This window comes from Stereum hirsutum (genome assembly GCF_000264905.1).
Source record: "Stereum hirsutum FP-91666 SS1 unplaced genomic scaffold STEHIscaffold_22, whole genome shotgun sequence".
Lineage (NCBI taxonomy): Eukaryota > Fungi > Basidiomycota > Agaricomycetes > Russulales > Stereaceae > Stereum > Stereum hirsutum.
The window spans coordinates 328,503-353,512 of NW_006763152.1; the positions used below are offsets into that span (position 1 = coordinate 328,503).

General features: G+C 49.7%; 6 protein-coding genes across 6 annotated transcripts; 3 read left to right on the forward strand and 3 right to left on the reverse strand.

Moving 5' to 3' along the window:
• Positions 1 to 1,101: 1,101 nt before the first annotated feature.
• STEHIDRAFT_163213 (uncharacterized protein) lies at positions 1,102 to 5,319 on the forward strand (the record flags this gene model as incomplete). The annotated part of the gene is made up of 3 exons (XM_007310885.1): positions 1,102 to 1,635; positions 2,803 to 4,713; positions 4,765 to 5,319. 3 exons carry the CDS (start codon positions 1,102 to 1,104, stop codon positions 5,317 to 5,319), a joined length of 3,000 nt encoding a protein of 999 aa, XP_007310947.1.
• Positions 5,320 to 7,102: 1,783 nt separating this feature from the next.
• STEHIDRAFT_68867 (uncharacterized protein) lies at positions 7,103 to 9,620 on the forward strand (the record flags this gene model as incomplete). Its single annotated transcript, XM_007310805.1, has 10 exons — positions 7,103 to 7,237; positions 7,291 to 7,303; positions 7,357 to 7,546; positions 7,608 to 7,662; positions 7,812 to 7,894; positions 8,011 to 8,160; positions 8,319 to 8,544; positions 8,633 to 8,736; positions 9,085 to 9,163; positions 9,456 to 9,620. The coding sequence occupies 10 exons, from the start codon at positions 7,103 to 7,105 to the stop codon at positions 9,618 to 9,620; spliced, it is 1,200 nt and encodes a 399-aa protein (XP_007310867.1).
• Positions 9,621 to 10,735: 1,115 nt separating this feature from the next.
• Positions 10,736 to 11,721, reverse strand: STEHIDRAFT_172942 (uncharacterized protein; the record flags this gene model as incomplete). The annotated part of the gene is made up of 2 exons (XM_007310886.1): positions 10,736 to 10,879; positions 11,029 to 11,721. 2 exons carry the CDS (start codon positions 11,719 to 11,721, stop codon positions 10,739 to 10,741), a joined length of 834 nt encoding a protein of 277 aa, XP_007310948.1.
• A 1,685-nt stretch (positions 11,722 to 13,406) lies between these two features.
• On the forward strand, positions 13,407 to 14,615 carry STEHIDRAFT_163216 (uncharacterized protein; the record flags this gene model as incomplete). Its single annotated transcript, XM_007310887.1, has 2 exons — positions 13,407 to 13,444; positions 14,291 to 14,615. 2 exons carry the CDS (start codon positions 13,407 to 13,409, stop codon positions 14,613 to 14,615), a joined length of 363 nt encoding a protein of 120 aa, XP_007310949.1.
• A 2,191-nt stretch (positions 14,616 to 16,806) lies between these two features.
• STEHIDRAFT_68893 (S-adenosyl-L-methionine-dependent methyltransferase) lies at positions 16,807 to 18,783 on the reverse strand (the record flags this gene model as incomplete). The annotated part of the gene is made up of 10 exons (XM_007310807.1): positions 16,807 to 16,950; positions 17,025 to 17,317; positions 17,382 to 17,436; positions 17,505 to 17,653; positions 17,722 to 17,948; positions 18,006 to 18,059; positions 18,119 to 18,242; positions 18,298 to 18,352; positions 18,408 to 18,482; positions 18,538 to 18,783. 10 exons carry the CDS (start codon positions 18,781 to 18,783, stop codon positions 16,807 to 16,809), a joined length of 1,422 nt encoding a protein of 473 aa, XP_007310869.1.
• A 1,389-nt stretch (positions 18,784 to 20,172) lies between these two features.
• STEHIDRAFT_116161 (uncharacterized protein) lies at positions 20,173 to 22,135 on the reverse strand (the record flags this gene model as incomplete). Its single annotated transcript, XM_007310888.1, has 10 exons — positions 20,173 to 20,271; positions 20,331 to 20,603; positions 20,666 to 20,706; positions 20,835 to 20,922; positions 21,067 to 21,086; positions 21,284 to 21,381; positions 21,434 to 21,452; positions 21,599 to 21,660; positions 21,724 to 21,792; positions 22,086 to 22,135. 10 exons carry the CDS (start codon positions 22,133 to 22,135, stop codon positions 20,173 to 20,175), a joined length of 819 nt encoding a protein of 272 aa, XP_007310950.1.
• Positions 22,136 to 25,010: the final 2,875 nt, after the last annotated feature.

Genomic DNA, 25,010 nt, shown 5'->3' on the forward strand with positions numbered 1-25,010 from the left:
CTTACCCGCTCTGTGACCTCGCCAACTTCCAGCGGTCATTGAGGGGCCGTTACGGCGTTAAGTCGCGCAGGGTGAGAGGCTTCCCCGCATCAGTCGCATCATTTCCACTTCCCACACTGACATCCTTGTTTGCGTTTCAGATAGACAGGTTGCCTGCTCGGCACTTGTCACCTGCTTTTTGTGAGTCTCGTCTCTGATTCCCGGAATGTTTATGTACGTGGCTGATTTCTGTGCACTGTTCCATTCAGATCATTTCATAGGTCGACATTCATAGATTCAGAGACAAAGGTTCCTCGCTACACATGTAGTACCTTCGAGAGGTTTGTGCTAGTTCGCTAGTCTATACATTATTGTACAGCCAGTCTGCTCGTGTAGTTATTATGTATATTCTGCAATAAAATACATTTTGCCACCCAAACTGAGCAGTCCGAGTGAAACCCATCGAGCTCCATGGCATGATCCACGACAAAAACCTCGCGGTCTATCGTGCTCTACCGCCCTCTATCCTGCGTCTACCAGAATCCGAACATGTCTAGCTAAAGGCAGGTCCATGATGAATAGATCCTGTCAAATGATCTATTCGTGTCTCCTGGGAGACCGAATAGACCGAAATAGCTAGGTTTAGCCAGATGCGGCCTTGCTGATGTGGTTACGTATGTGTAAACAATTGATTGGTCCTCTCACAGAAGGGTCTCTTTGGTATTGACCAAAGCTATTTTGACGAATCAACGGATATCCAGGCATAACAAACAATACCCTGAGACAAGCGCGTAATCGTACGATAATGATGGTATCTTGTGCTCTATTGTGATTGACAAAAGACTGAGAAGGTAACAGACAATCACTGTATACTGCTGAAGTGATAATGTTTCAAGTACTCCATATTGAGGAAACACTAGCGGAAACCATATATAATCGGAACATAAATTGGGTCCCCTTTCCCTCAATCAGTTCACTTTCCATCCCTCAAGCTCAAATTGGTACAGCGCCGAATCCTAGTCCACATTCACCGTTCGTCACCATATTCTTTCCTTTCATGCTTCATTGACCTAAAATCCAGAGAACTCTCCAGCACCATTGCCATGTATCAGCACGACCAGTATGAATAATACGCTTAGAGATCATGTCCTCGGAGGACGACCCAGTGACCCACTCAGTGCGAGTGGTGTGTTGCACAGAATCACATTCGTCGGGACGGTCGATGACGGCAACTCTGCAGATCTGAATGTCAGACTTCTCAGAAGTGATTTGCTTGACCCCCGGAAGGGCCTGACTCGGATGGAGCATTTTAAGCTTCTCAATAAGCTAGCGGCGGAGTTGGCTCGGCTCACGCAACTTTCCTCCAATCTTGGATACCTACAGGAGGCCATAAGCTACTGCTTGCAAGCCATTTCCATCGCAGATATTCCAGCACACTGGAAAAGTCTCCCGATGCGCACCTGGGGCCATTTGGAGCTGTGGAAATTTTGCGCTACGGGCCAAGCAGTACAAATCGATAACGCAATTGCGAGGTACTCCCAGGCCCTGCTCGTGACTGCCCAGAGCCCAAATTTACCAGGTTGTCACGACCGGGCGATACGGGAGGGAGAATACCCCACGGCTCAAGACGAAATAATCGGATGGAGGTGGAAAGAGGTGAGAGAAAGGTTGAGTATATTAGAAAGCCCAGGAATAGACGATCTAAAAAACTGGAGAAATACAGGGGAGTGCTACGAGGTATTTATGCGAGTCCGAGGTCGCCTCAACAGTAAGTAGAAGGAAAAACAAGTCGAATATTCAAGGGTGAACCAAAGGGGAAGACAAATGATAGTGCACTAAGTTTGTGCACTAGAAAGAACACTAAGAAATCCAAACAACGCGTATGCAGCATGTAAGCTAAGGAGTCCAAGGTTGGACGAGAAGATAGAACGAATAACAAAGCGAAAGGAAAGGGAAAACCTATCTAGAGAACAATGGGTACAGTCCCTTCGAACATAAACAATTATCCGTGAACAGTCAGGCACCGATAAAATGCATAGATACCGTAGAATAATCGTATAAACCAGTAGGAGTTCCTCGATATCAAAACGTCGGCGATTGAGTGGAAACTGGTCGAGATACACGAGGGGGAACGTTATCGGATGGCCCTGAGTGAGGTTGAGACAAAGATCACGTCGTAGTATATTCCGCCGTGGGTCAATCGCCGAGAATTTTGGATCGTTGGAAAGATCAAGCTTGACAGAGTCTTCTAGATTTTTTTTCGGAGTGAAAACACCCAGTATTGCGCCTTGTAGTTTCGTCAGAAGGTGTGTGGAAAACCTAGCGCGTCGGAGTCTGAATCGTTCCACAGGAACCGGCAGCTCGGTGCGAGCTTCCGTAGCTGCGATCGTTTGTCGTGCATGGCTCGAATAAAATCGTAACTACTCCAAATAAATTGTGGAGACCTTCTTGGCATATTGGGTTCCATGCTGGTACTCACTTCCACGTGTATTGATAGGGGAAACGTCGCGAGGGACATTTTACGAGGGGCGAGACTTAAGAACGAGGCTCGACGCGTGAGTGCGGGACTTGCCGAACCGGTTCCCTTATGTGGCTTGTGGGGGTTCGACGAGGTTCGGAGGGCGAAATAAAACGATAGAAATATCGGGTAAAATGTGGGCGACTCTTAGAGACAGTGGTGTCATTCGTGGGTGGCGTGCGGAGGACAAAAAATGGAAATGAATTAAAAACAGGGCATATACGTAGGGTACAGGTGGCGGTCATGACACAGGTCGCACCTTGGACCTTGCCGCCAATGCCTTTGCTCATTTGATTAAATTCCAGCAATGCGGAGACACCAAGGCCCTGGACGTGGCCATCCAGGGATTTAACGAGGCGACAGGCTTGAAGACAGACCAACAAAGTGACATCCACAGACCATCAATTTTGATGAACTCAGGTCGTGCGCTTGCGGCTCGCTTCAGAGTGATGGGCTATAAGTCTGATCTCGACAATGCTATCGCAGCACTAAGCGCAGCGCATAAATCATACGACAAACACCACCCTCATTTTCCCTACTGCCTCAGTGCTTTGGCTAGCGCCACCCTTGCACAATACGAATTTTCCGGCAATATATGCGACATTGACGATGCCGTTTCAATGCATCAAGGCGCAGTGGCAATGCTAGATCCACTGTCCCAATCACATCCCGAGATGTTGTCCGGCCTTTCAGCTGCATATTATGCCGTCCACCGGTCAAGAGGAACGCTGAGGACCGTGTACCACCTGAATCGCTCGCTGACATTGTCTCGTCAAGCACTTGAGCAAGTACCAGCTGCGGACCCACGACGGCTCATATTCCTAGGGGAGCTTGCCCACAGGCTCTACTATCAGTACGAGGAAACCCAGGAGAATCATTACTGTGACTCTGCGTTGGCGTACATCCAACAAGCACGAGCACTCTCTGAGACGCATCCTCAACTGGCGCCCATCCTACAATTAAACGCTCGCATCTATGTCCGCAGCGACAAAGTAGACTTGAAGAAAGCATGCAAAACCCTACAGAAGGCATCAAATCTTTCAAGAGCATGCATCGGGGAACGGCTCGAGAGTGCCCTACTCTGGGCGGACCATGCTCGGAATCTTGTAGATGCCGACAGAGGGCATGATGAGGATGTTCTTGCGGGTCATGCTCCAGGCAGCGCCGGAAGCCATAGCTATATCAGTGCCTCGCATGCATACGAAACAGCTCTGGACTTGCTGGACGGCTACCTTCAGATGTACTCGGCGGCAGCAATACAGACGCAAATTCTCCTCATGCGAAATGACATCAAGTCTCTTCCGTCACGCGCTGCATCTCACGCAATCGAAACCGGAAATCTTCCTTGCGCCGTGGAGATTATGGAGAGGGGGCGTAGATATCCTTGGACTAGCTTGGAGTGGAGTGGCACGCCCCTGAGTCATCTACAAGAAAAGGACCCCGGTTTGGCTCAGGAGTTTCGGGATGTCAACTCAAGAATCGAGAGTCTTGCTGTTACCTCATTAGACGGCAATGCGCTCACACTTCACGCGCACGTTGCGCCACCAGATCCAACCGTTGGCATCTACAAGGACCGAACGATGGTGCAGAACGATCTCCTTCTTGAGCGCGAGACCATACTGGAGAGGATCAAATCTATTCCGGACCTCTCAACCTTCACGACATGGAAGTCGTTTGAGGTTCTACATGACGCCGCGAAGGAAGGTCCAGTCATCATGACCAACATCGATAAAGGCCTCGCCCATGCTATCATAATCGACAAGAATGACACAGTACCTCGCCAAGTACCTCTCAGTCAGGCAGGTTCAGACTTCGTCTCGAAAATCACCTCTGACCTGGAAAAGGCAAGAGATCAAGGGAGGCAGCAAGAACGTGATTGCATACCACTTTCGCTCAAGTCCCAAAAAGGTCGAGACGCGACAGTTGAAAGTTTGCAGTTACTGTGGGAGAGAATCTGCAAGCCTATAGTGGATGATTTGCACAAGCATGGGACAAAGGACCACTCCCGAATTTGGTGGTGCCCATCGGGTGAACTTGTTGGAATACCTCTCCATGCCGCAGGCCCATACAAAGCTTCCCAGTCCAACCTCCTCGATATTTTTGTATCATCATATACGGATTCCCTTGGGACCTTAATATCTTCCAGGAATACCTACACACAGAGGTCACAGCGGCTTTCGCTATTATGTATCGGACAGTCACAGGATCTCAACAGTGTAAGCCCGTCTATACCCGCCGAGATATAATTCGACTAAAGGTCTCACCAGGTCCATGATGAGCTCAAGAGAATCAGAGCCATCTTTCCACATGATATCAACATCGAAGTACTGGATGGTAAAGATGCCACACCACAGTCCGTCATCCGCAGCATGCCTCAGCATTCATGGGTACATTTTTCATGCCACGGTTTTCTCAATGTCAAGAATCCCTTCGAGACATATTTCTACCTCTCAACGCAAAGGTTGGAGATCCAGGACATATTGAAGGAAAAACTGCCGAATGCGGAGATGGCAATGTTGGCGGTATGTCACGGCGCTGCAGTGGGGCCCGGCTCACCAGACGGAACTATCAGTTTAGCTACCGCTATGCAGTTCTCTGGTTTCAAGTCGGTGGTAGGGTCACTCTGGGCTATGAGCGATGCAGATGGACCACAGCTTGCAGAAGGGTTTTACAAAGCCATGCTCTCCGGAGGGACCGAAAACATTGATATAAGAAAGGCCTCTCGTGCACTTCACGGGGTTGTTAAGCAGATGAGGGACTCAAAGGGAGATGGACGTGTCCCTGCTTGGCGCTGGAGCACATTCATACACGTCGGTATATGATGTAATGTATTTAGCGCGGAACAGTCTACGTTCCTCCTAGAAGACAGTCTGGTAGTAATGAGCAAGGTATTGGATTTCCAGTGCTTCAGCTTTGTCGTAGATAGTATGACCACTGTGAAATGATACCTCATGACATCTTTTCCTCGGTGTCTAGCACGATGTATGACATTCTTCGTCTGACGTCAATGTTGCTCGAACAACAGAGTAGTGAAGTCGCAGAAATCTGCGTTGGACAATATTTTCTTGGAGAAGGCAACGATGCAGGAACCAAGGAGCAGAAGACGGAAAAGTACGTACCTTTGAGGAGATAGCAAGTTTCTCGGGATGACGTGCTGCTCGTCTCTCGAGCTCACCGAAGAGCGGAGAGACTTGAGGGAAACAGACTGCGAATGGGTCCGAAGGAGGTGTCGTTGTGCTGCCGAGAAAACGACCTGTATGCAGAATGCATCGTCAGATTAGCCTAAAAGTAGCGCACAAAGGGTGATTGGGAGGAGACCAAGGAATGGGAAAGAAGGGAGCAGGCTACAGAATGGTATGGTTGATTCACGGAGTGAGATGTGGCGCAAGATATTGTGGTTGTAGAGAGAACGTACCTTCTCCGATAATCGCCGCGCGATATCCCGCCTGCGGGTTCGGAGGTCTTGGGGCCGTGGACTCGGAGTGCACGAATATTCAGTGATTCTAAGAGGAGGAACCACGTCAGTCGTTGAAACCGCGGTAAGTCGACTCTAGCTGCGTTGGGCTTGAATTTCCAGGTCGCTTTCAAACAGGGGATAACGAAAATAATAGAAACAGTAGAAGGTGTCGCCCGTTGAGTGACTCGGCTAAGGCCTGGCAGTGAGAATGTAAGTCAGAGCTAACAATTCACGAGAATGACTTCATTCGGTCGAAAGAGCTCGAGCAGCGGAGCACCAAGAGAAACACAGGACATCCATGGAGCTTAAACAAAAATCCACCGTACTTATAGATCCTCCGCGAGCGAGTGTTGTGTACAGAGCTCATAGTGGTTCAGCGGAAAAAGTGACAAGAATGGTTTCTGCGTCGGAGTGTGGCCGTATCACTCTGCCAAAGGGTTCCCTAAGGCCTCCCCTAGTGCCACTATATAGTACAACGAGTGCACAGCTGCCCAGATTCCCGAGACTTCCATGAAGAGCAGAAGCCGTTCGTCATATTATGACTCGAGGAAGGGAGAACAGCAGATCTAGAGAGGGATACGCTCGAGCGCTGCACATCGAAAAAGCATCGGAAGAGCACAGAACGAGGAGACGGGACCACTTCCACAGTAGGGTAGTTTTTATCTATCAGAGGAGCGAACTGTCTATAGTTTCATTCCAAACGAGATGTTTGACAGTATTCACAGTGGGCTGTACGGAAAGCCATAGAGGACGGAGGATGTGGTCGCGAAGAAGACGATAATGAAAATTCAAAACAATTTCTTCCTCAAGAACGTGTGGATAGAAAGATAAGATAAGGATACGTGGCTGAGTCAGTAAGAATTCGGATTTGTCCACTCAGGGGCAACCGACAATATAATCTCTCATCAAACAACGTCCTCTCGTCGTCGTCTTCGCCGACATCGACACCCACAAAAATGTCACCACCACACAGTCCCGAACCCAGCGAACGCACCTCCCTCCTCCAACGCACCCTCCGTCCCTTCCGCTCGCACCATGTCCACTCGCACCCCGACCTCGAAGAACCCACGGGCGAACGCACCTCCCGCGTCGCCCGGATCGCTATCCGACTCACGTTGCTCGTCGTGTTCCTGTTGGCGCTGTTCTTGATGCTGTTTTATTATGATAGAGTGCAGGACGGGAGAGGGGGGAGGAAGCATGATGGGGGGTGGCCTTTGCTTGGTGGGTTGCCGGAGGATTCGGACGAGGCGGCGGAGGTGGTGTTGAGGCAGGCGCCTGTTATCGTGCGTGCCGCCCTCCTCCTTCATCTCTGTCGTATTCTAATCGTTTTATTCAGGATGGACACATCGGTATGTAGTCTCGTTATTTGGGTTTCAATGAGGGAACCTGACTCGGTCCACAGACCTCCCGATCCTCGTTCGCGCTCTGTACCACAACAACGTCACCGCCGTCGACCTCGAACACGAGACCCCTGGCCACGTCGATATCCCCCGCTTGCGCAAGGGAAGAGTCGGCGGGTTCTTCTGGTCTGTGTATGTGGGATGCCCGTCGGGTGATGGACCGGACTTTGTGCTCCCTACGTGGAGGGTTCGGTGCGTTTCTCTCGCCCGTTCATATATTCTTATGGCGCAATCCCGACCGTGAGTTGTGCAGGGATACGCTTGAGCAGATTGATGTGGCGAGACTGTTGATTGATAAATACCATGACGTACGTTCTTCCTTCAATCCTCCTCCTCCTCCTTATTCTGCCATTCGCTCCGCCACACCCTTCGCCACATCCGTCCCGCTTTCACCCGCACATATCCGTGTAATACTCAACCACTGAACCTCGAATATATGCGTTCTTCATCGCTCTAGACGTTCGAGCTCGCGACGACGTCTTTCGAGATTGAGGACATCATCCGCCGTGGAAAGATTGCGTCGCTTATCGGTGTCGAAGGGTACGCCACACTTCCTTCCTCATACCTCTTTCCCTTCTCGCCACATTCCACCTCTCCACCTCCCACCCATCCCTGACACCAACCCTTCACTGACGCCCTTACCACCCACCTCACAGCGGCCACCAACTCGGAAACTCCATCGGCGTCCTCCGCCAATACCACGCCCTCGGCGCACGCTACATGACCCTCACCCATTCCTGCCACAACGCCTTCGCGGACTCTTGTGGGATCTTCGTCCCCCTCGAACCGTTGCATGGCGGTCTATCGTACGTTCCTTCTCTTCACTCACTTCACCTCTCACATCCCTTAGCCTACTCACATCCAACCATCTGACTTTTGATGCTTCCATCCAACTTTGGCCAAAAAAAATCGCTCAACCTGCTGCTTCCTGTCGTTGAATATTACCGAAACGTACCCAAAAAAGTCCCCTCGGCCACGCCCTCATCCACGAAATGAACCGCCTCGGCATGCTCGTCGACCTCTCCCACACATCCGACTCCACCGCTCTCCAGGCTCTCTCCCTCTCCCGCGCGCCCGTCATATGGAGCCATAGCAGTGCGAGGGGTGTGTGGGACGTGCCGAGGAATGTGCCGGACTTTGTGTTGGAGAAGATTGGGGAGGGAGAGGGGAAGAAGGACGCGGTCGTTATGGTGCGTTGCTTTCTTTTGGACTGGGTCGGGGAGGGGGAGGGGGAGGGGGATGATACGGGAGTCTGACTGACTACTGGTTATCATCTAGATCAACTTTTCGCCCGGCTTCGTCGCCGCGCCCGGGGAGGCGAACGTGAAGAAGGTGGCGGATCATGTGGAAAGGGTGGCGAATGCGACGGGGAGTCGGAGGCAGTTGAGTGTTCTTCTTGTTTTCCTCTTTGTCTCTCCTCTCTTCTATTTCTTCTTTTCTTTTTGTTCCCTTTCGTTTTAGTTTGGTCCCTATGTCTCTTTTTCCCGTCCGTCCATACTTTATCATCATACGTCGGCTGTTTTTGTTCGTTCGTTCGTTCGTTCGTTCGTTCGTTCGTTCGTTCGGAGCCCCTATCTGCATTTCTTCCCTCCATCTCTTCCCTCCGTCTTCCACCATCTCCCTCCCTCCTTCTACTTTCGCCACGTATATCATACATCTCGTCTCACAATCCGACCAGAGGATGTAATGCTGACCATGACTTTGCATGTTTTGTTTGATGATGCACACAGCGTCGGGCTCGGAAGCGATTATGATGGGATAGAGAGTACGCCAGAAGGGTTGGAGGACGTGTCCAAGTATCCTGCTTTGGTGTGTTTTTGTTTTCATCAGTCTCATCAGCGTCGTCGTCGTCGTCGTCGTCGTCTGCTTTGCACTTCTGCTTTTTTTTTTGTTTTTTTTGGAGAAGAAGCGTTATTCAGCTGAACTCGTTTCGTGTTGAATATATGCCTATATCCGAATCCGAATCCGCAACCGTAATCGCCCGCGCTCACATGAACACGTCCATCCACATCCCCCCCTCCCCATTCCCATCACCCTCTACTCCACCCACTCCTCCCCATCCCCATCCCCATCCCCTCCCAAACCAAACCAAACCAAACAGATCGCAGAACTCCACTCCCGCGGCTGGAACAAATACGACCTCGCGGGTCTCACAGGCGGTAACCTCCTACGCATCATGCGCGGCGCGGAGGCGGTGGCGAGGGATATGAGGGAGGAGCGGGTGAGGCCTGTGGTGGATGTTTATGGGAAGAGGGAGGATTTGTAGGGTGCTTTTGTGCGCAGGGATGGGAGGGGGAAAGGAGGAAAGGAGGGAAGGAGGGAAGGAGAGAAGGGGGCGGGAGTTTGGTGTAAGTATTTGTTTGAGATTGTTTGTGCTGATACTATAGGGATTTGGAATGCAGCGTATCATTTTCGATCTTCTTTCTCCTTGCAACAGTTCTGACGGATGGAAGGATGGCTTCGATATTCGTTATGCGGATCGTTCGAGACAGTCAGACGGATATTGTGCGTGTGATTGGTGTACGTTTGGAATGGGGTGGACAGCGAGCGGGAAGTACGGTTCTTCCCAATGTATGCACCTTTTTACTCCCGTTCTTCATACCGCCAGTGATTGATATCGTGTTTCTACCCAGGTGAAAAACATATTCGAAACAAGCTCACAAAGACCATCCGCCCTACCCAATCTTTTTCCCTTTTCCCCTTGTCACGAGGCGATATTGTCTTATATTTTCTCGGCTGGCCAATCGTGGAGATTCATCATCCCATTCTAAGTATTCCGACCACTTTCGAAGGGCTTTTCAAGATCTGCTTCCTGAGACATTGGACTTACGAAATTGATATCTAACACATGACACGGACTGTTGACCCAAATGCGCGGTACTTCTGAATCGACAGTCTGAAGACAAGCAGGTACTTTTTAACCATGATCACCTCTGCTACTTTCTGCACAGGAGTAGCACCGCGGAAACAACGCACAAATCCTGAAGCTCGGACCTTCCCCCTGCCGTGTTCGTCTCCATGAACATGATATCCAACGTCCTTCCACGTCCTGTGGCTTCGGTGCGTATTCTGGCTATTGTGTTCCCGTCATGTACGGGCGTCGACACTAGCTGGATTGAATAAACAACACTCAGGTATGTGTGCTGACCGACAAACCACAGCAAAATGTGTACTGTTGCTCACCTGCAGCTCATATGTCCTCTGTGGAGGGAGTCTATCGGTGCGCGAACACGTTTGTCCGGTCGTCCTCATCCAGACATGTCGTCTCCCTCTACTGTCCTCGACGGCGACAGAAGTCTTCCTAGCTCCGGTAAGCGCGCACTCCCGGTCCAACGCCAACTCCATGCACTTACTTGTACTTTCCTCGAACTTGAACCCCTTCCGTCACCGACTGCCACTCTCGCCCTTCCTCGCATCCTCGTCCTCTCCCGAATCCTCCTCCGCATCCTGCTCACCCACCCCTCTACCACCACCTTCGCCCTCCCATGTGGCATACTCGGTCCTAGCAACACGACCTCCGGTCTTCTAAACCTCCGCCACATAATCTTAGCGACGACCTCTCCTCCGGGTCCTCCTCCATGGATAACCGTCTCTTCATACCGCCGCCGTCCCCTCCACTGCCTTGGTCTTTCCCTTTGTCCTTGTTCGGATTGACCTTGATCGTGGTGGCGAACCTGATTCTGATTGACGGATGAAGAGGCGGGAGAGACGACGACGTAGAGGGCCTCGGGTCGTTCTACCTCCGATGTCCCACCGCTCCGCTCACCGGAGCTCGAACGCGGCCGTTGTCCGAGTCTGACCACCGGTGTAGTCGTACGGCTTCCTCCTACTCCTCCTGGCCCTGCTCCTCCCCGCGCTGTGGGCGCAAACATGAGGCTCCCGCTCGCACTTATTATCCCCGAGCCGGCGACGGTGGTGGTCAGATGTGGATGGGCACCGGAGGGACGCTGGATGCTTCCGCTCTGACTCCGGCTCCGACCCCGACCCCGACTTCCACTCCCACTCCTGCTACTGGATGCGGGACTAGTCCTGGGAGCAGAATACTCGGAAACGGGAGATTCGACGCGGATGCTTATACTATCCCCTCGCCTCTCCTCGCCATCCCAAATGCCTCCTTCATCGGATATAGACCTGTCGCCGTTACCGTTGTGGATTGGAAGAGGGGTAGGAGTGTCGGCGAGGGCGGAGGAGCTGAAGGAGAGGGCGGATGGGGAATGGGACTGTGCGATTCCAGTGGTGGCGGTCGGGGAGGAGGGGACGAGGGTGGTGTTGTAGGGATCTGGGGAGGTGAAGGTGAGATGGAGCGTCGTCGGGGGTGGTGCGTGGGTGGATGTGGATGGGTGGCGGACGTGCGCCTGGTGTGCCATGAGGGCGTCGGCGGTGAGCAAGTGAGTTTGAACTTTCTGAGAGGATCAGTTATGAGGAATATAGCACGATGGGATCTGATCGTTTCGCAGGACTCGAAAGATCTCGAAGGCGCCCTTTATATGCAACGTACCTGCGCCTCGGATCGACGACGCGTCAGTAGGTCGGTCGGACGGTCATTCTTCAACGGCAGGACGTGTCACAATCTATCTCTCTTCAAGACCGACGTCGACTCCGTCTCATCACTCCTGTTCGGCGTACATACCTGTGCGTGTACACAGTCGGGTATGTATAGCTCTCAGATTTGAAGCCCGACTGCGTCCGTTCGTTCTGTTCTGCGTTACGGCACTGTAACGCCTCCGTCTCCTTGACCGCACTCGGATTGTTCCACGCACAATTCCTTCCGCCTCCTGGTCTAGGTATGTCGATGATCTCCTTCCGGCTGTACGATCTATGTTCGCCTATCCGGTCATTGTGTGTGTTGTCAACGCTCGAATTCTCACCGACCCACATTCTGTCACTGCAGTATGCATACATCGTTGCTCAGTCCTTCTGCGCGCCTCCGACATAATACACAACACGAGTCTACCCGCTGCAGCCTAGCCTTGTTCGCGAAGTTGGAAATACGCTGATCATCAGAACTAATTAGGTATGCCACACGTCGGATCGGGGAGGAGAGTTTTGACGTGGAGTGTCAGTTTTGGTACGAGGAGGATGATGATGGTTTGGTGATTGGTGGCAGTGGCGTCGTATGTATCACGGTTTTGACGGTTTGGTCGGGACCGATGGGGGCTTGGGCTATGTGATACGCGTATGCTGGGTGTGCTTTGGGTGTTTCACGGAAAGATGCTGCGGCTTCGCGCTGTACATAGGTGCTGGGACTCTGGAGAAGTTGATATGGGTGGGGTTGGACGGCGGCACAATGATGTCGTTGATAGACGAGCACGGGAGCGTCTCTTACTCAGTTCACCGAGGTGTTGGATGTTGAGGCGCCTGGATTCGGAGTACTGGAGAGGTTGTTGTCGCGATATAAGTGCTTGTGAGTGTGTTTGACCTTTTCGGGCTCTAAATCTTATGATTGATTGAGAATTTACGTACACCTTCCCTCGAATTAGACAGTTGCTTGACATAAATGCAAATGTGACGTCAAAAATTTCGATATATGCTATGCTCTTCTGAGAGTTGAACACTTCCGAGGCTCAGACCTCAAGTCCGTACGGAGAACATAAATAGTCTTTCAGGATCCCACACATCGACATCTCTCCCCGACTCACATGACAACCGGAGTCGAAGCTCCTGTCCTGTCTGCTTAGCCTTCCCAAATTGGCCGTGAGGCATCGATGCTGTCCTCTATGTTTCACAGTGTTCATCATCAGTTGGAGGTCCCATAAGTAGCAACTGCACGGCGTCCAGGAGTTTTTGCCCGTGTTGCGGATCAGGTCAGTGCATCTCTATCTCTGGGTGATTCGGAGTGTGCCAGACGACGCGCTTGTTTCGCTGATGTGGCTCAGGTGAGACCCTTCATCATAGCCGGGGTTCTCTATGTTCGCCGTGTTAGAACAGTTTGAGTGCAAGGCTATTCTTTGGCTATTTTCATTCTTACATAAGTCCTATCCAATTGCCTCACGCGGGGCCAGTATTTTTAATTAAGGTTGGACTACAAGCGTACACTGTCTGGGGAGCTCGGATGGTACCGCAAAGTTATCAGGGCGGAAGGGACGGAGGGTACGTTGGAGGAGGGAGGTGCGTTCGCTGGGTTCGGGGCTGTGTGGGGGTGACATTTTTGTGGGTGTCGATGTCGGGGACGACGACGAGGAGAGGATGTCGTTGGATGAGAGATTATATTGTCGGTTGCCCCTGAGTGGACAAATGGGAGTTCCTCTGACTCAGCCACTTCTTCTTATCTTATCTTATCTCTCGGTGTGAACATAATCGAATTCTTGCGACTTTTCCCGCTGAACCACGACTGTCAATGGTACTCTCGCCCCCTAAGGATTTCTATGTACGATGAAAGCTATGTCTAGTTTCCATGGATATATCTCCTGTGTTTCATACTCTGTACTCTCACCGTGCGCGTTCACTCGGTATCCGTCCAACTCCGTCCACGAGCTCTTCCAACTGTATATGCTCGCCAACCGTTTGCTCACCCGATATCTTTACTGCCCCGTCGCACAACATGCACGCCTCCCGCTTCCAACCACTATCTTGGCTCATGACTATGTACATGCAAGCTCAAGAATAAGTCAGAAGCGGACTCGATTCACGACGATCTTAGCGATTGGCCTGGACTGGTACATGTACTGTATAGGCCTAAGCCGACGCTCTGCTAGCTAACTATCAGCTCTTTCGACTACATGCACTTCTTGTTCCTCGATCGACTCAGCGGTGAGATGTCATACTTCAGAACATAAAATCACTTACCTCCGGGCTCAGAACAAAGGAGAAGCCAAACGAGTAGCGTGGTACATTCAACGTGTCCATAGTCTTATAAGCCCCCCTTGTAGGCCTATCACCGACCCCTTGACCTCTCACCCTCGATATATCATATCAACACTCACCACCACTCACTAGCAAATATGTACTCCCCCGTCCTAACCTCCACCCTCGACCTCCTCTCCTCCCTCCTCGACTTCCTCACCTCACCCCCGCCTCGCCCTTCTCCCTCATCCTGCTCTTCCTCCTCGCGCTCCTGCTAATGCTCATGATCCGTGGCATGGAATTCAAAGTCGCGACGCTTATATGTGCCGCGACGGGCGAGGTGCTGTATTCGGTTACGCAGACGACGACAATTGGGATGGCTGGGGCGGGGACGGCGTGGAGCGGGACTCGGGCTGGGAGTGGAAGCGGGATGATTGCCGCTGGGGCGGGGGTCGTCAAGGGATTGTTGCAGGAGTGAGCGGATGTTTCTTTTTTTGTGGAATGGGACGGAGGGTACGTCCCGTCTTCCTTTGATGTTCCTCGTTTTGTGCTCTTTAGTTATGCTTCGAGTCGAGTGGTTCCGCTTTCTGTGCAGCGCTTTGTTCTGCATGAGTCTGAGTTACTAACTAACTAAAAATATTTATACGTCTTCTGTGTTCATCATCTTCCTCTTCACAACCACATCTTCCATACTCGACGTCTTTCTTAGCAGCCCACTCTGAATACCCTGGGAATGAAACCAGAGACGACCTGCGCCTCTTTTCCCCCAATGAAAACGATTCAGACCCCCCGCCTCCTGTCCTGCGCTCTCCTGGTGCTTGCTCCGGTTATAGTGTGGCGCAGCGCTCGAACGCATCAGCATCTGTTGCTTTCCTTTCCTCGTGTCATGATATGGCCAACTCATTGATATCTCTTGAGTCTGGACCGTAGACCCGTTGTACTATCCAGTTTCACTCGGTATCACCCATTCAACCCTTTGGCGTAGTTATACGAACCCAGATTCAGTCTTTCAGAAGCCATTCTTGTGACGTTTTCCGCTGAGCCACTCTAACTTCTAAGCTCTATCACAGCGCCAGATCCTGTTTTATGTACGGGCAGAAATGAGAACAATCTTGTTCTGCACGCTCAGAACTCTTCCGGACAAAGGCGGTATGTGTTCTGTGACAGCAGAATGTAATCGTGATTCATTTCTGCGTTGGCAGAAAAGAGGATCCTTCGCTGTGTATGCACGATTCTCGCTCGCTTAGAATTTTTACATAAGAGGAAAGCTGTGTCGAAGCTTATGAATGAATGTCTCGTGTGTCCTCTCGGGCTCTGTCGCATAGTCTCATTCAAACGAATCAAGGCGCGCTGTCACCAGTCTACCCAGCTGCCAGTGGAGACAACATCTACCGCTTCTGTCATTTTTCTTGTCTCTTGACCGAGGAATACCTGCAATTCCAAGAACAAAACCATCTCCCCTTTCTCGAACCGATTATCCAAGCACTCGACGACCCCAAAGGCTTCCAACGCTGACTCCTATATCAATCACAACCCCATGCTCATCTTCGACTATACACTCCCTCCACAATACCATTGAGCCCCAACCTCTTCTGAATCCCTCAACTCCGATCTACACAAGCAAACGTATAGTACGCAGAGTTGCAGAGTCATACATCACGGTCGCCGATGGGATGTTTGAATCCCTGATATTAATCGTGCCGTGCCGTGTCGTTTGTGCATTATGGATTCTTGTGGCCCACGCTGATAGTGATTCAGATGCGAGATCTACATTATCGCGTGAGGAGGTGACGGTTCCCTGGACGCTATGCTATGTCCGAAATTCCATGTTCAAAAATCTAGATTCGATCGAAAAGCAGAAAATCACTTGCCGGTTTGAGTACTCTCTAGTCGTCTCTATTGCATGGGATACTGATGGTCCAGACAGCGTACTTAGTGTCTCGCTCCAAGCCTGCATGATAAACGCCATCTCAATATTCTCTTTGTTGATTCATTCGTAATAGACCTAAGGCCTAAGGAGAGCCGGACATGTTAACATCATTTTATCTTATCTCGTAAATAGAAATGTACATAGAACCCACGACTAGGACCAGAGTCGTCAATATTGTATCATTTCTGTAAGCTCCGCTTTAAATTTACTCTCAACAGCTCCATAATCGACACCTTTTTCATCCAAAATCTCATCCCATTGAATTTGATCATAGTCAAGAGGCTCTCCATTTGTTGCCGAGAAAGCGGTTTGGGCGATTCGGAGCGAACACAGGTGCGGGAGCGTTGTGTCATGATCACTGTAGGATTTTAACATCCCGTAGCTTGAATCTAGATAGCTCCAGAGATTGAGGAATAGTCGGATGACCGTTCCTAAGGGTTTAACAAATGGCCGACATCGCATCGAACCCCATTGACCGACATTGGGTCTTACTTACAGTAATACTCTCAGGCTTAGGGTTATGAGAGTAACGCCTGCGTTTTTTTTTCCCCGCAGTCAATTGCTCCCGACAGAAATAATGTTCTGAAAGAAGTCAGTCTAAGAATGTGAGCGTCTGTCGTGCTATTGTTTCTCTCTACTCTCAAACAGTACCTATAAATTCGTCACAGACACTACTCAGATACAATTTTCCGCGATGTCAAAAAAAAAGGTGAAAGACGCCCATGTGCAAAACATCACTCTAAACAGGTACAGCCTCCATCTGTTGCATAAAAGCAGAGCGACCTTCTCCCTGATACACTCTGATGATCTTCCAACCTGCCGCCAGAAGGAGTGAATAAAAATGATCTATCGTTCTCTCCTGCGAGTTCCCCAATAAGAACATCTACTCATATCGGGTCGGTCAGTCGTCAATGGTCATAAATCTGTCGTGGGTACGAGGATGAGAATATTACGCACCGTGAAGTCACTGTTGTACTGCATGTCATTAATTGGGCCGAAATTAGCGAGAAGGGGCTCGGGAGCCTCATGAGGCATAGCCCCCGGAATCCCATCTTTATCGACAGTTCGGGTATCGCGGCAGGCGTAAGGCACGATGCTCTCCATGGCCACGAGCTTCGTTTTCGGTGTCGCGGCCGCACGCAGGTGTTTCAGTATCGTGATCGCATAACTGTCAGACCAGTCATGTAAAATTTGCTTGAGGAGGAATACACTCGCTCCCTTGACGGGTTGCGGAGTGAAGACGTCGTGACCTAAGAAAGGATAATTAAAATCAGGAAGAAAGTGACAGTCTGAGACAGAGGAGGGGAAAATGACCTTGCAACTTGACTCTCCCAGACCGAACAGCTTCGGGAAGCTCCTTAGCCCAGATCTGTGAATATAGGTAGGTTATTGTCATCGATTTAATTGTTTCACACATTGACGTAGTAGTGTACACACCCCATTTGCCTGCACAATCACGGCATCACGGTCTTGAACCACAATTTTCAGAGACGGATAGGACTTTGCGAGCGCGAGAGAGACGGCGCCGACTCCGGCTCCAACATCGACCACCACATCTTCCACTCCGAGACTTTTCCAGTCGAAGCCTGTGAGTGATATTCCATGAGCGTATAATAAAAATGACGGGAAAATTATGCTCGAATCATAATACCACTATCAAGAGCCGCCTCTGCTGGCTGCATCGCGGCCACTCCTTGCATAGCAATTCCAAAACGCTGAAGGCGCATTTCCTGGCCTGGCTGTTCGATCCAGACCCAGAAAGGGACATTTGAACCTGTAGTACGAGCCAGCGGTGCATCAGTGGGCTCCCCGGAAAAGCGAGTCTTTGGATCACGAAGGGTCGCGACAGCGGAGGTTGCTCCCATCCATCCCTCGTCGAGGCTGATTGTGAAGAAGATAAGCCCAAGAAAATATGGAGTATAATGAAATGGAATATACATATGCTCGATTAAAGCGGCAAACCCGGAGGTGCCTACGTGCCTGTCCCGGGGTCTACAATGTTCCTTCATCAGCTATATATCTGATAACACATCGCAACATATGGAACACACTTAGCGAGAAGTTCATCAACAGATTTCCCTGTGTCAAGCATCGACGAAATACGAGTGTTTGAAAAGACATCTGGCTCGACTTCGCGGAAGAGGTAGTACGTGGAGAGGTAGCGAAGTAGACGAGCTGTGCAATGCGTAGATAAATATACAACTGAGAGCATAATGACGATGAGAGCTACCGTTCTTGTTCGGGTCTAGTTGATTCCTCTTCGCTATCTCATCCACATGAATACCCTTCATCAAATATCGGTGCGTGATTGTACAGAAGCTACAACAGCGGTGAACGTACCTTTGGTCCTGCCTCCCGCAGGATCTCGACAGTGTTCGTCTCGAGGAGAGCCCTAAGAGCAATCGCTTTATAGTGCTTCAAAGTACCGCGATGTAAGAGTAAGAAGTCTAGTTGAAACATATACACGCACACCGGATGCGATGTGAGAGACGGAAACCGATGGAGGTTCTAGGAGAGCCGCTATCTGATACGCAGACGCCGTCGCAATATTGATGGCTTCAGCGACAGTGGGGTCCATGCGGAATGCTTCGGACCCAGGAGTGAATGCGGAATCGATGCTGGGAACTTCAACACCCCGAGTAGCACAACTGGCATCGATAGCGGCTACTGACTCCGCAATGAGCTTATAAAGTTGGGAAAGTGTGGATGGAGCCATGATGATTCAGAGAGGTTGTTGCAAATAAAGCGACGGGAAAGATCTCAATTATAAGGTATTTATGCGCAGGGGTGAGCCCCGTCTTGATGCAGCTGGTGGCTATCAGCAGCCGAGATGTATACAGATCCGTTCCGAAGTAGAGGCTCATTAGATAGGCACTCGTTTCACAGTTCACATCATCTTGCGACAATCTGGAGCAGAAGACCCTACGGAGGCAGACCGCACATCGGCTGGCGCTGAACTGACGAATGAATGACCACGGATACACCAATGATTTACTGAGACTTTAAGAAACGGGCTACACGGACATCGGCTGATTGGGAGGAAGCGAAAATTTGATGACCATCGGAGCTAATATACAAATCGTTCTGATGTGAGCGCCCATTGCATACAAAAGGTAACGCATGGGTGGGAAGATTATGTGGAGGTTATTAGCATACCTTCCGCGTCTCGCACTACCTCGTTCTTCCCGTACAAAACTTGCAGAAAGCGTATCTTGCGGAAATCGGGTTTCTCGGCCGCTGTCGAACTTCGACAGCCCATGGTACCCTTTTGCGTCAATCGAGTTTTCCACTATGGAAGGGGTTTTTGTATTGTTAGAGCTGATTTTTGCCATCTCGAACTCCCTGCAGCCATCTCAGCATCCTAGACTGAGATGGTGCATTCATACTTATCCTCACTTGGCACGGTTTTCTTCTGAACGATCTGTGGTTTTTATTTCTTCATACACAGATTCACTTAGTCTCTCTAGCAACGTAGTATATTGCGTCCGCCACCGTAACCGTGGCCTTGAAGCCTGCAAGCCCTATTGGAAAGTAGTAGGTTCCACCAAATAAATGCATGTAAGGCAACCTCTGATCGACTATCAAAATGTGCTTAGACAGATTATGATGTCAGTGCCAAGAAATACGAAATCATAGTATACTGCACAGAGTTCAAGCTTTACGTAGGTGCCTATGTCCAGAAATAAACGGAGTGAATGAAGATAGAAAAACCCCAATATTGTATAGGATGCAACTGCCGGTAAAACTGGGTCTATGCACACCGTTATTTGTGTGTGAGCAATCAAGAAATGAGAGGAAAACATATGAGTGTACTATGAACCAGCCATCAATCAAATGGAACGGAATCGGAATGGACAGTGTTTTTTATATGTGCAACGGAGAAAAGGAGAAGAAATGAGGAGGTATCAAGTCATGCTCGTGCCGGCAGGAAGGAGAGACACAGTAAGAAAATATCAAATGGTAGCCGAGGGAGAGACCATTGCATCAATTCAGAATGTGGTTCATTCAGAGATGCCTACGGACTCATGTGATCATTAGAATACTGTCGGGTGAAGATGAGTCGAGAATAGAAGTAACTTACGGGGACATAGTCGCTGATCCAGATTCAAGCTATCTCCGTCACATTGGATGGACCAGCGACTGGCTCTGGCTCTCTTTGCATAGGGACCATCTCGATATTTATTGCATCTGGTCCTTCATACACCTATGTGTTCCACAAAAGAATTATTTCGATCATTCTCGTGACTAGGATGGAGCACTCACGACTGGAACAAAGGTCATCAAAGGGTCCTGTGCTCTATTTGAATCCGTGTTATTCCCTGCAGCTTCATCATGGACATCCTCGTCATCCAAAAAGTCATCCCATTGGTCATAGTCAAGTGGTTCACCAATGTTGCCGAGGAAGCGATTGGGACGATTCTGGGCCAATGAGGGAGCGGGTAGAGTTGGGTCATTCGAGGAAAGCCCGTATCGTGGATTCTGGTGGGTTCTGAGGTTGAGGAATAAACGGTTGGCCAAGAGATTGGGAATCCTTTTCTTCCACAACCCAATCAGCCGACATTTAGAAAGAGGGGATGTTAAGATTATCATACACGGACAAAAATGGTCCCATGAATTCGCTGAGTACCACCCCAAACGACTAGTATGAAGGTGTGAGAAGCTGATATCAAGAAGTGCGCAAAAATTATGATTCACGTTGATATGAAAAATAGCAACCTGTGGATGAAATATTCAGTCTCTGTTTGCCATTTCTATGTGCAGACTTACAATCTGAAGAGAGCCACTTGCTGCCACCACCAAGAATATACCTCTGCCAATCCAGTATAAGAGCAATATATTCCCAAGTAAGATGAGACTATTACATGTAATAAAGAATTCCTATTGGTCAGAACACAATCAGTGAGTTGAGGGTCATGATGCAGCATCCATAAGTAGGTACACCTACCGTCATGCAAGATTGTCTGTGAAATGGAATTCTGCCCGAGTCTGCGCATCTCACCAAGGTGGGACGAGAGTTTCCTGACCGTCAATAGAATCATCATAGTGTCAAATGCAAGTGGTAGTACTAGTCCTGTCAAAATCTGTAGGACTAATAATGTGGTGAGATCTGAGTGACTCCGATATTTGGGATGCTGCCTCACTATGGTAATTCATAAGCGCATCAGTGAAAATCACCACAACTCTATGGGTGATATTTGGGTATAGTTATAACGCACCTGTGTAAAACGGATTCAGACGATTCACTAGATGCACAACGAGACAATCCTGCAAAACTTGAACCCATAGTGGATACTGGAATGTCGATGATGTCCTCCTGTGAAGAGAATTGGAATGCTCATCACAGTGCGCTGAGAAACGGGACTCACGTAAATGTCCAGAGCCGCCCTGGTCATAATTAAAACAGCAGACATAGCCAGTATATATCGGCTTCGGTGATATATGATGTATACTCGCATAGCGATCAAGGCTGTGAGAGTGATCAATAAGACACAGGCCAGATCGGTGGGTCCTTGGTTATTGCATGAACGTACAGCTGGTGCTAGCCACTGTGATGATTTCTAACACAGGATACGTATATTCAACGACACGGCAACTACATTCAAGGATCAATGTATATTCTGCTAGCACATAAAGAAACTTCTGATGATGTACTCACGAATTATTGCTGACTGTCCCGGGCATCTCTACATATATTGACATTGCCTGCCATAACAAGAAGCCATACCTATTGACAATGAATAGAATGGAGGTGCCAGATAGTGTTTTCCTCGACCAGATAACGGCAATTTCCATCGGTGACGTTTGGAGATAGTCAAGAGCCCAAACCGCTGCTTGGTTGAATTTTAAATGAGCAGATGAGTTGCACACAAGGAATTCGACTCGGGCATCGCAGAAAGTGATGAATGGGTATTGAAACAGACCGAATGCGGACACAAAGGCATAATTACTTATCAACCTTGAAGAAACAGAACACTCATTATACTTTATACATTGTCTGCAAGCATAGAAGCTACGCACCATAGGTATTGTTCTAAAATAATATCTTGTAGGACGGCGGAATCAGACATTGGTAGTTGAGCGAGCAGAGATGAGCCAAACGGTGACAGTCCATATATATGCCTGTGGAGAGCGGGATTCGGGAAATAACTGATGGTAGGAGGCGAAAGGAGGCTGAGACAATCCCGAGCGATGTGGATGATCAGATGGAAACCATACCTACGTGAGTGTCGACCTCGGCGATGAGATAGCACTGTATCAGGGTAGAACTATCATGGAATATCCTGTGCCCTTGTACCGTTGAGTAATCAATATGCTCAAACTCTTGACCAGTTGCTGGATGTGCGACGATCGAGTCATCCATTCAACATGAAACAACCACAGCCGGAAACATTGTGGACAAAGTACAAGATAACGGTATCCTGGGAACAACATATGTTTCTTTCCAGCCAAAATTAAATTTGCAACCAACTCGCGAAAATAAGACATAGATGTGAGAAACAGTGAGTGTTTCATCGGCCAGCGTAAAGTGGCATGATCAACCCACGGGACACGCAGCGTGATAGTAATTAGTATGTATAGTTTCGGGTCTTTTTGGGAATCGGATGACCGTGTAACATGGATTCACCGTGGGTGCACCTCGGAATTATATGGCGCCAGGATCGCAGGTGTAAGTTGAAATGCTAGAACGTGGGCTACGGAGCACGAGCAGGGTCAGGTCCAAATCGGGAAGGCGAGCGAACTTCCGCAGCGGTTCATGGGGTCCTGGAACTGTACGACCGGAGCCAGATACTTAAGATTGATATCCTAATATCTGTAATAGGTTGCCCGGGCCCCGTATAAGTAGTGGCTGTTAGAGACAAGTATGTTTAAAAGGGAACCAAGCGCACCACCTGTGGTCGGCGCCTCTTTCCGAGGCCTACTAAAGTATCGGTACACGTAGAAGATCCAATTCAGAGAATAAGTAACGCCTCCGCACAGTCGAAGATGCCGATGAGAACCAGAATCGACGATTGTAGTGACAAGCGTGATCAAAAACCCGTAGAGAAAAACCATTTGACAAGGCCAGAAGCAGCAATCTTGAGAGCAATGATACGAGGGGCGCCGGCGTTGTTCCTGGTCTGCGGACCAGGCATAGTAGATGCTGGTTGTAGGCGAGTGGTATTTAAGCTAGCGTGAGGCTGCGTGACAGCCACATTCAACAACGAAGGAGACAAGTGAGACCCCGGAAAGGCGCTGCCGCAGGCGGAGGAGCAAGTCCGACCCCGATTTGGACCTGACCCTGCTCGTGCACCGTAGTGGGCTTTTACCGTGACGCGAACGAGAGTGGCGTGCTCTAGTTCAGTTATCAAAACTCTGCGCTCCAGCTTCAAGCCGGTCAGCGAACGACATGCCATCACCGGAGCACTCACCCCGATAGACCTGAACACCATCGCAAGTTATGAAACCGTACAGGGATGCATGTGGGATGATCTGGTGTATACTTAGAGCAACCACAGGACCTGTAGACGATTGCATCAAGGGAGCTTGCATTCGAACCTGAACAAAGAGGATGATGTGAGGCAACGAGCATAGCAAGGAGAGGTCAAACGTGATTAAATAAATGGAGGAGTACAGAAACAGATTGTGGACGAGATACATATGAAACATACAACCACATTAGTTCTCCGCCCTTGACCGCCCCGTCATCATGATTATTACTGGACTACCCGCTCATCTTCATCAGAGTACTACGCCAATTCTCATACCCGACCACCTCGAAGTCCTCCATGTCAAAGTCTTTCGATCTCTCCTTCTCCCCTCTTCCACCTCAACTTCGAAAACTCCTTCGTCTACCTTTCCAGCTACAGCTTCAGTGCATCGACATGATCTCTACTCACGTGCGTGTCTCCAAGCTGGCGCGATGACCAGCTCGTGGGGCTCGGTGTCTGTGAGGTGTGCGATTATGTGGGTGTGCACAGAAAAGAAAACACTTTCGACACACTACACTACATCGTTGAATGTGTCGTCAGAGAATGTGACTAGGAGATATCATTCCCCAGTGTGAAAGTAATGCAGAACAAATAGCGAATCGAGGTCAACCAGAAGGTGTAGTCCGATCAACTTCGAGCCTTGGATCTCGAGGACTTTAAGAGTAGATCAAAGTCAAGTTCTCGCGTGCAAGATATAGTGTCATCGCGGCCGAAAAAATACTGAGATACGAGTGTCTAGTAAAGAAGCCAAGCGAGCGTAGTTTGTAAGAGTGTTCTGAAAATCTTCAGCAAAGCTAGTCATGGAGTAGTCGAGCACAAGTATACAAATAAACAGGACGACCGGCGTGTTTCTATCCTACAGAGCATCAATGGCGCTTGAATGGCGCACCCAGGTCACAAGTTGCAAGCTAGTTTTTTGAGCTAATTCGACGCCACAGGACGCCACACAGTCATGGCGCTACTTACGCCACCCACTCCTGAGCGATAAGATAAGATCAAATTCCACCCAATTCTCCAAGTCGGTTCACACCAAACATTCACCATCCCGAACGAACGACTGCGATCATACGAAAACAGAGTTCATGGACGCAGTCACCTGCTATCATGCTAGTGCTCAGTTTATACATAAATATCCCCAGACCGATGACTTGCACATTTAGCCCCTACTTTCATATCCTACCACGCTTGGCAACAGTCTTTTAATCTCCAGCCTGAGTCGTCCTCATGTCGTCCTCACGTCCTCGGGAGATCGCCCCAGACTTCGATGATAATAACACGCTAGGGGCGAGCACTCCTGGTGGCTCGTACCCTCGAGAAATCTCTGCTTTTTCTAAGGGCAACAATAACTCTGGTTTGAATACACCGACACCGGTCCCAACCCCAGCACCAGCACCAGAACAAGATAAAGAATCGGCGCCAGCACCAGCACCAGAACCAGAACCAACACCAGCACCAACCCCGACCACAGCACCAG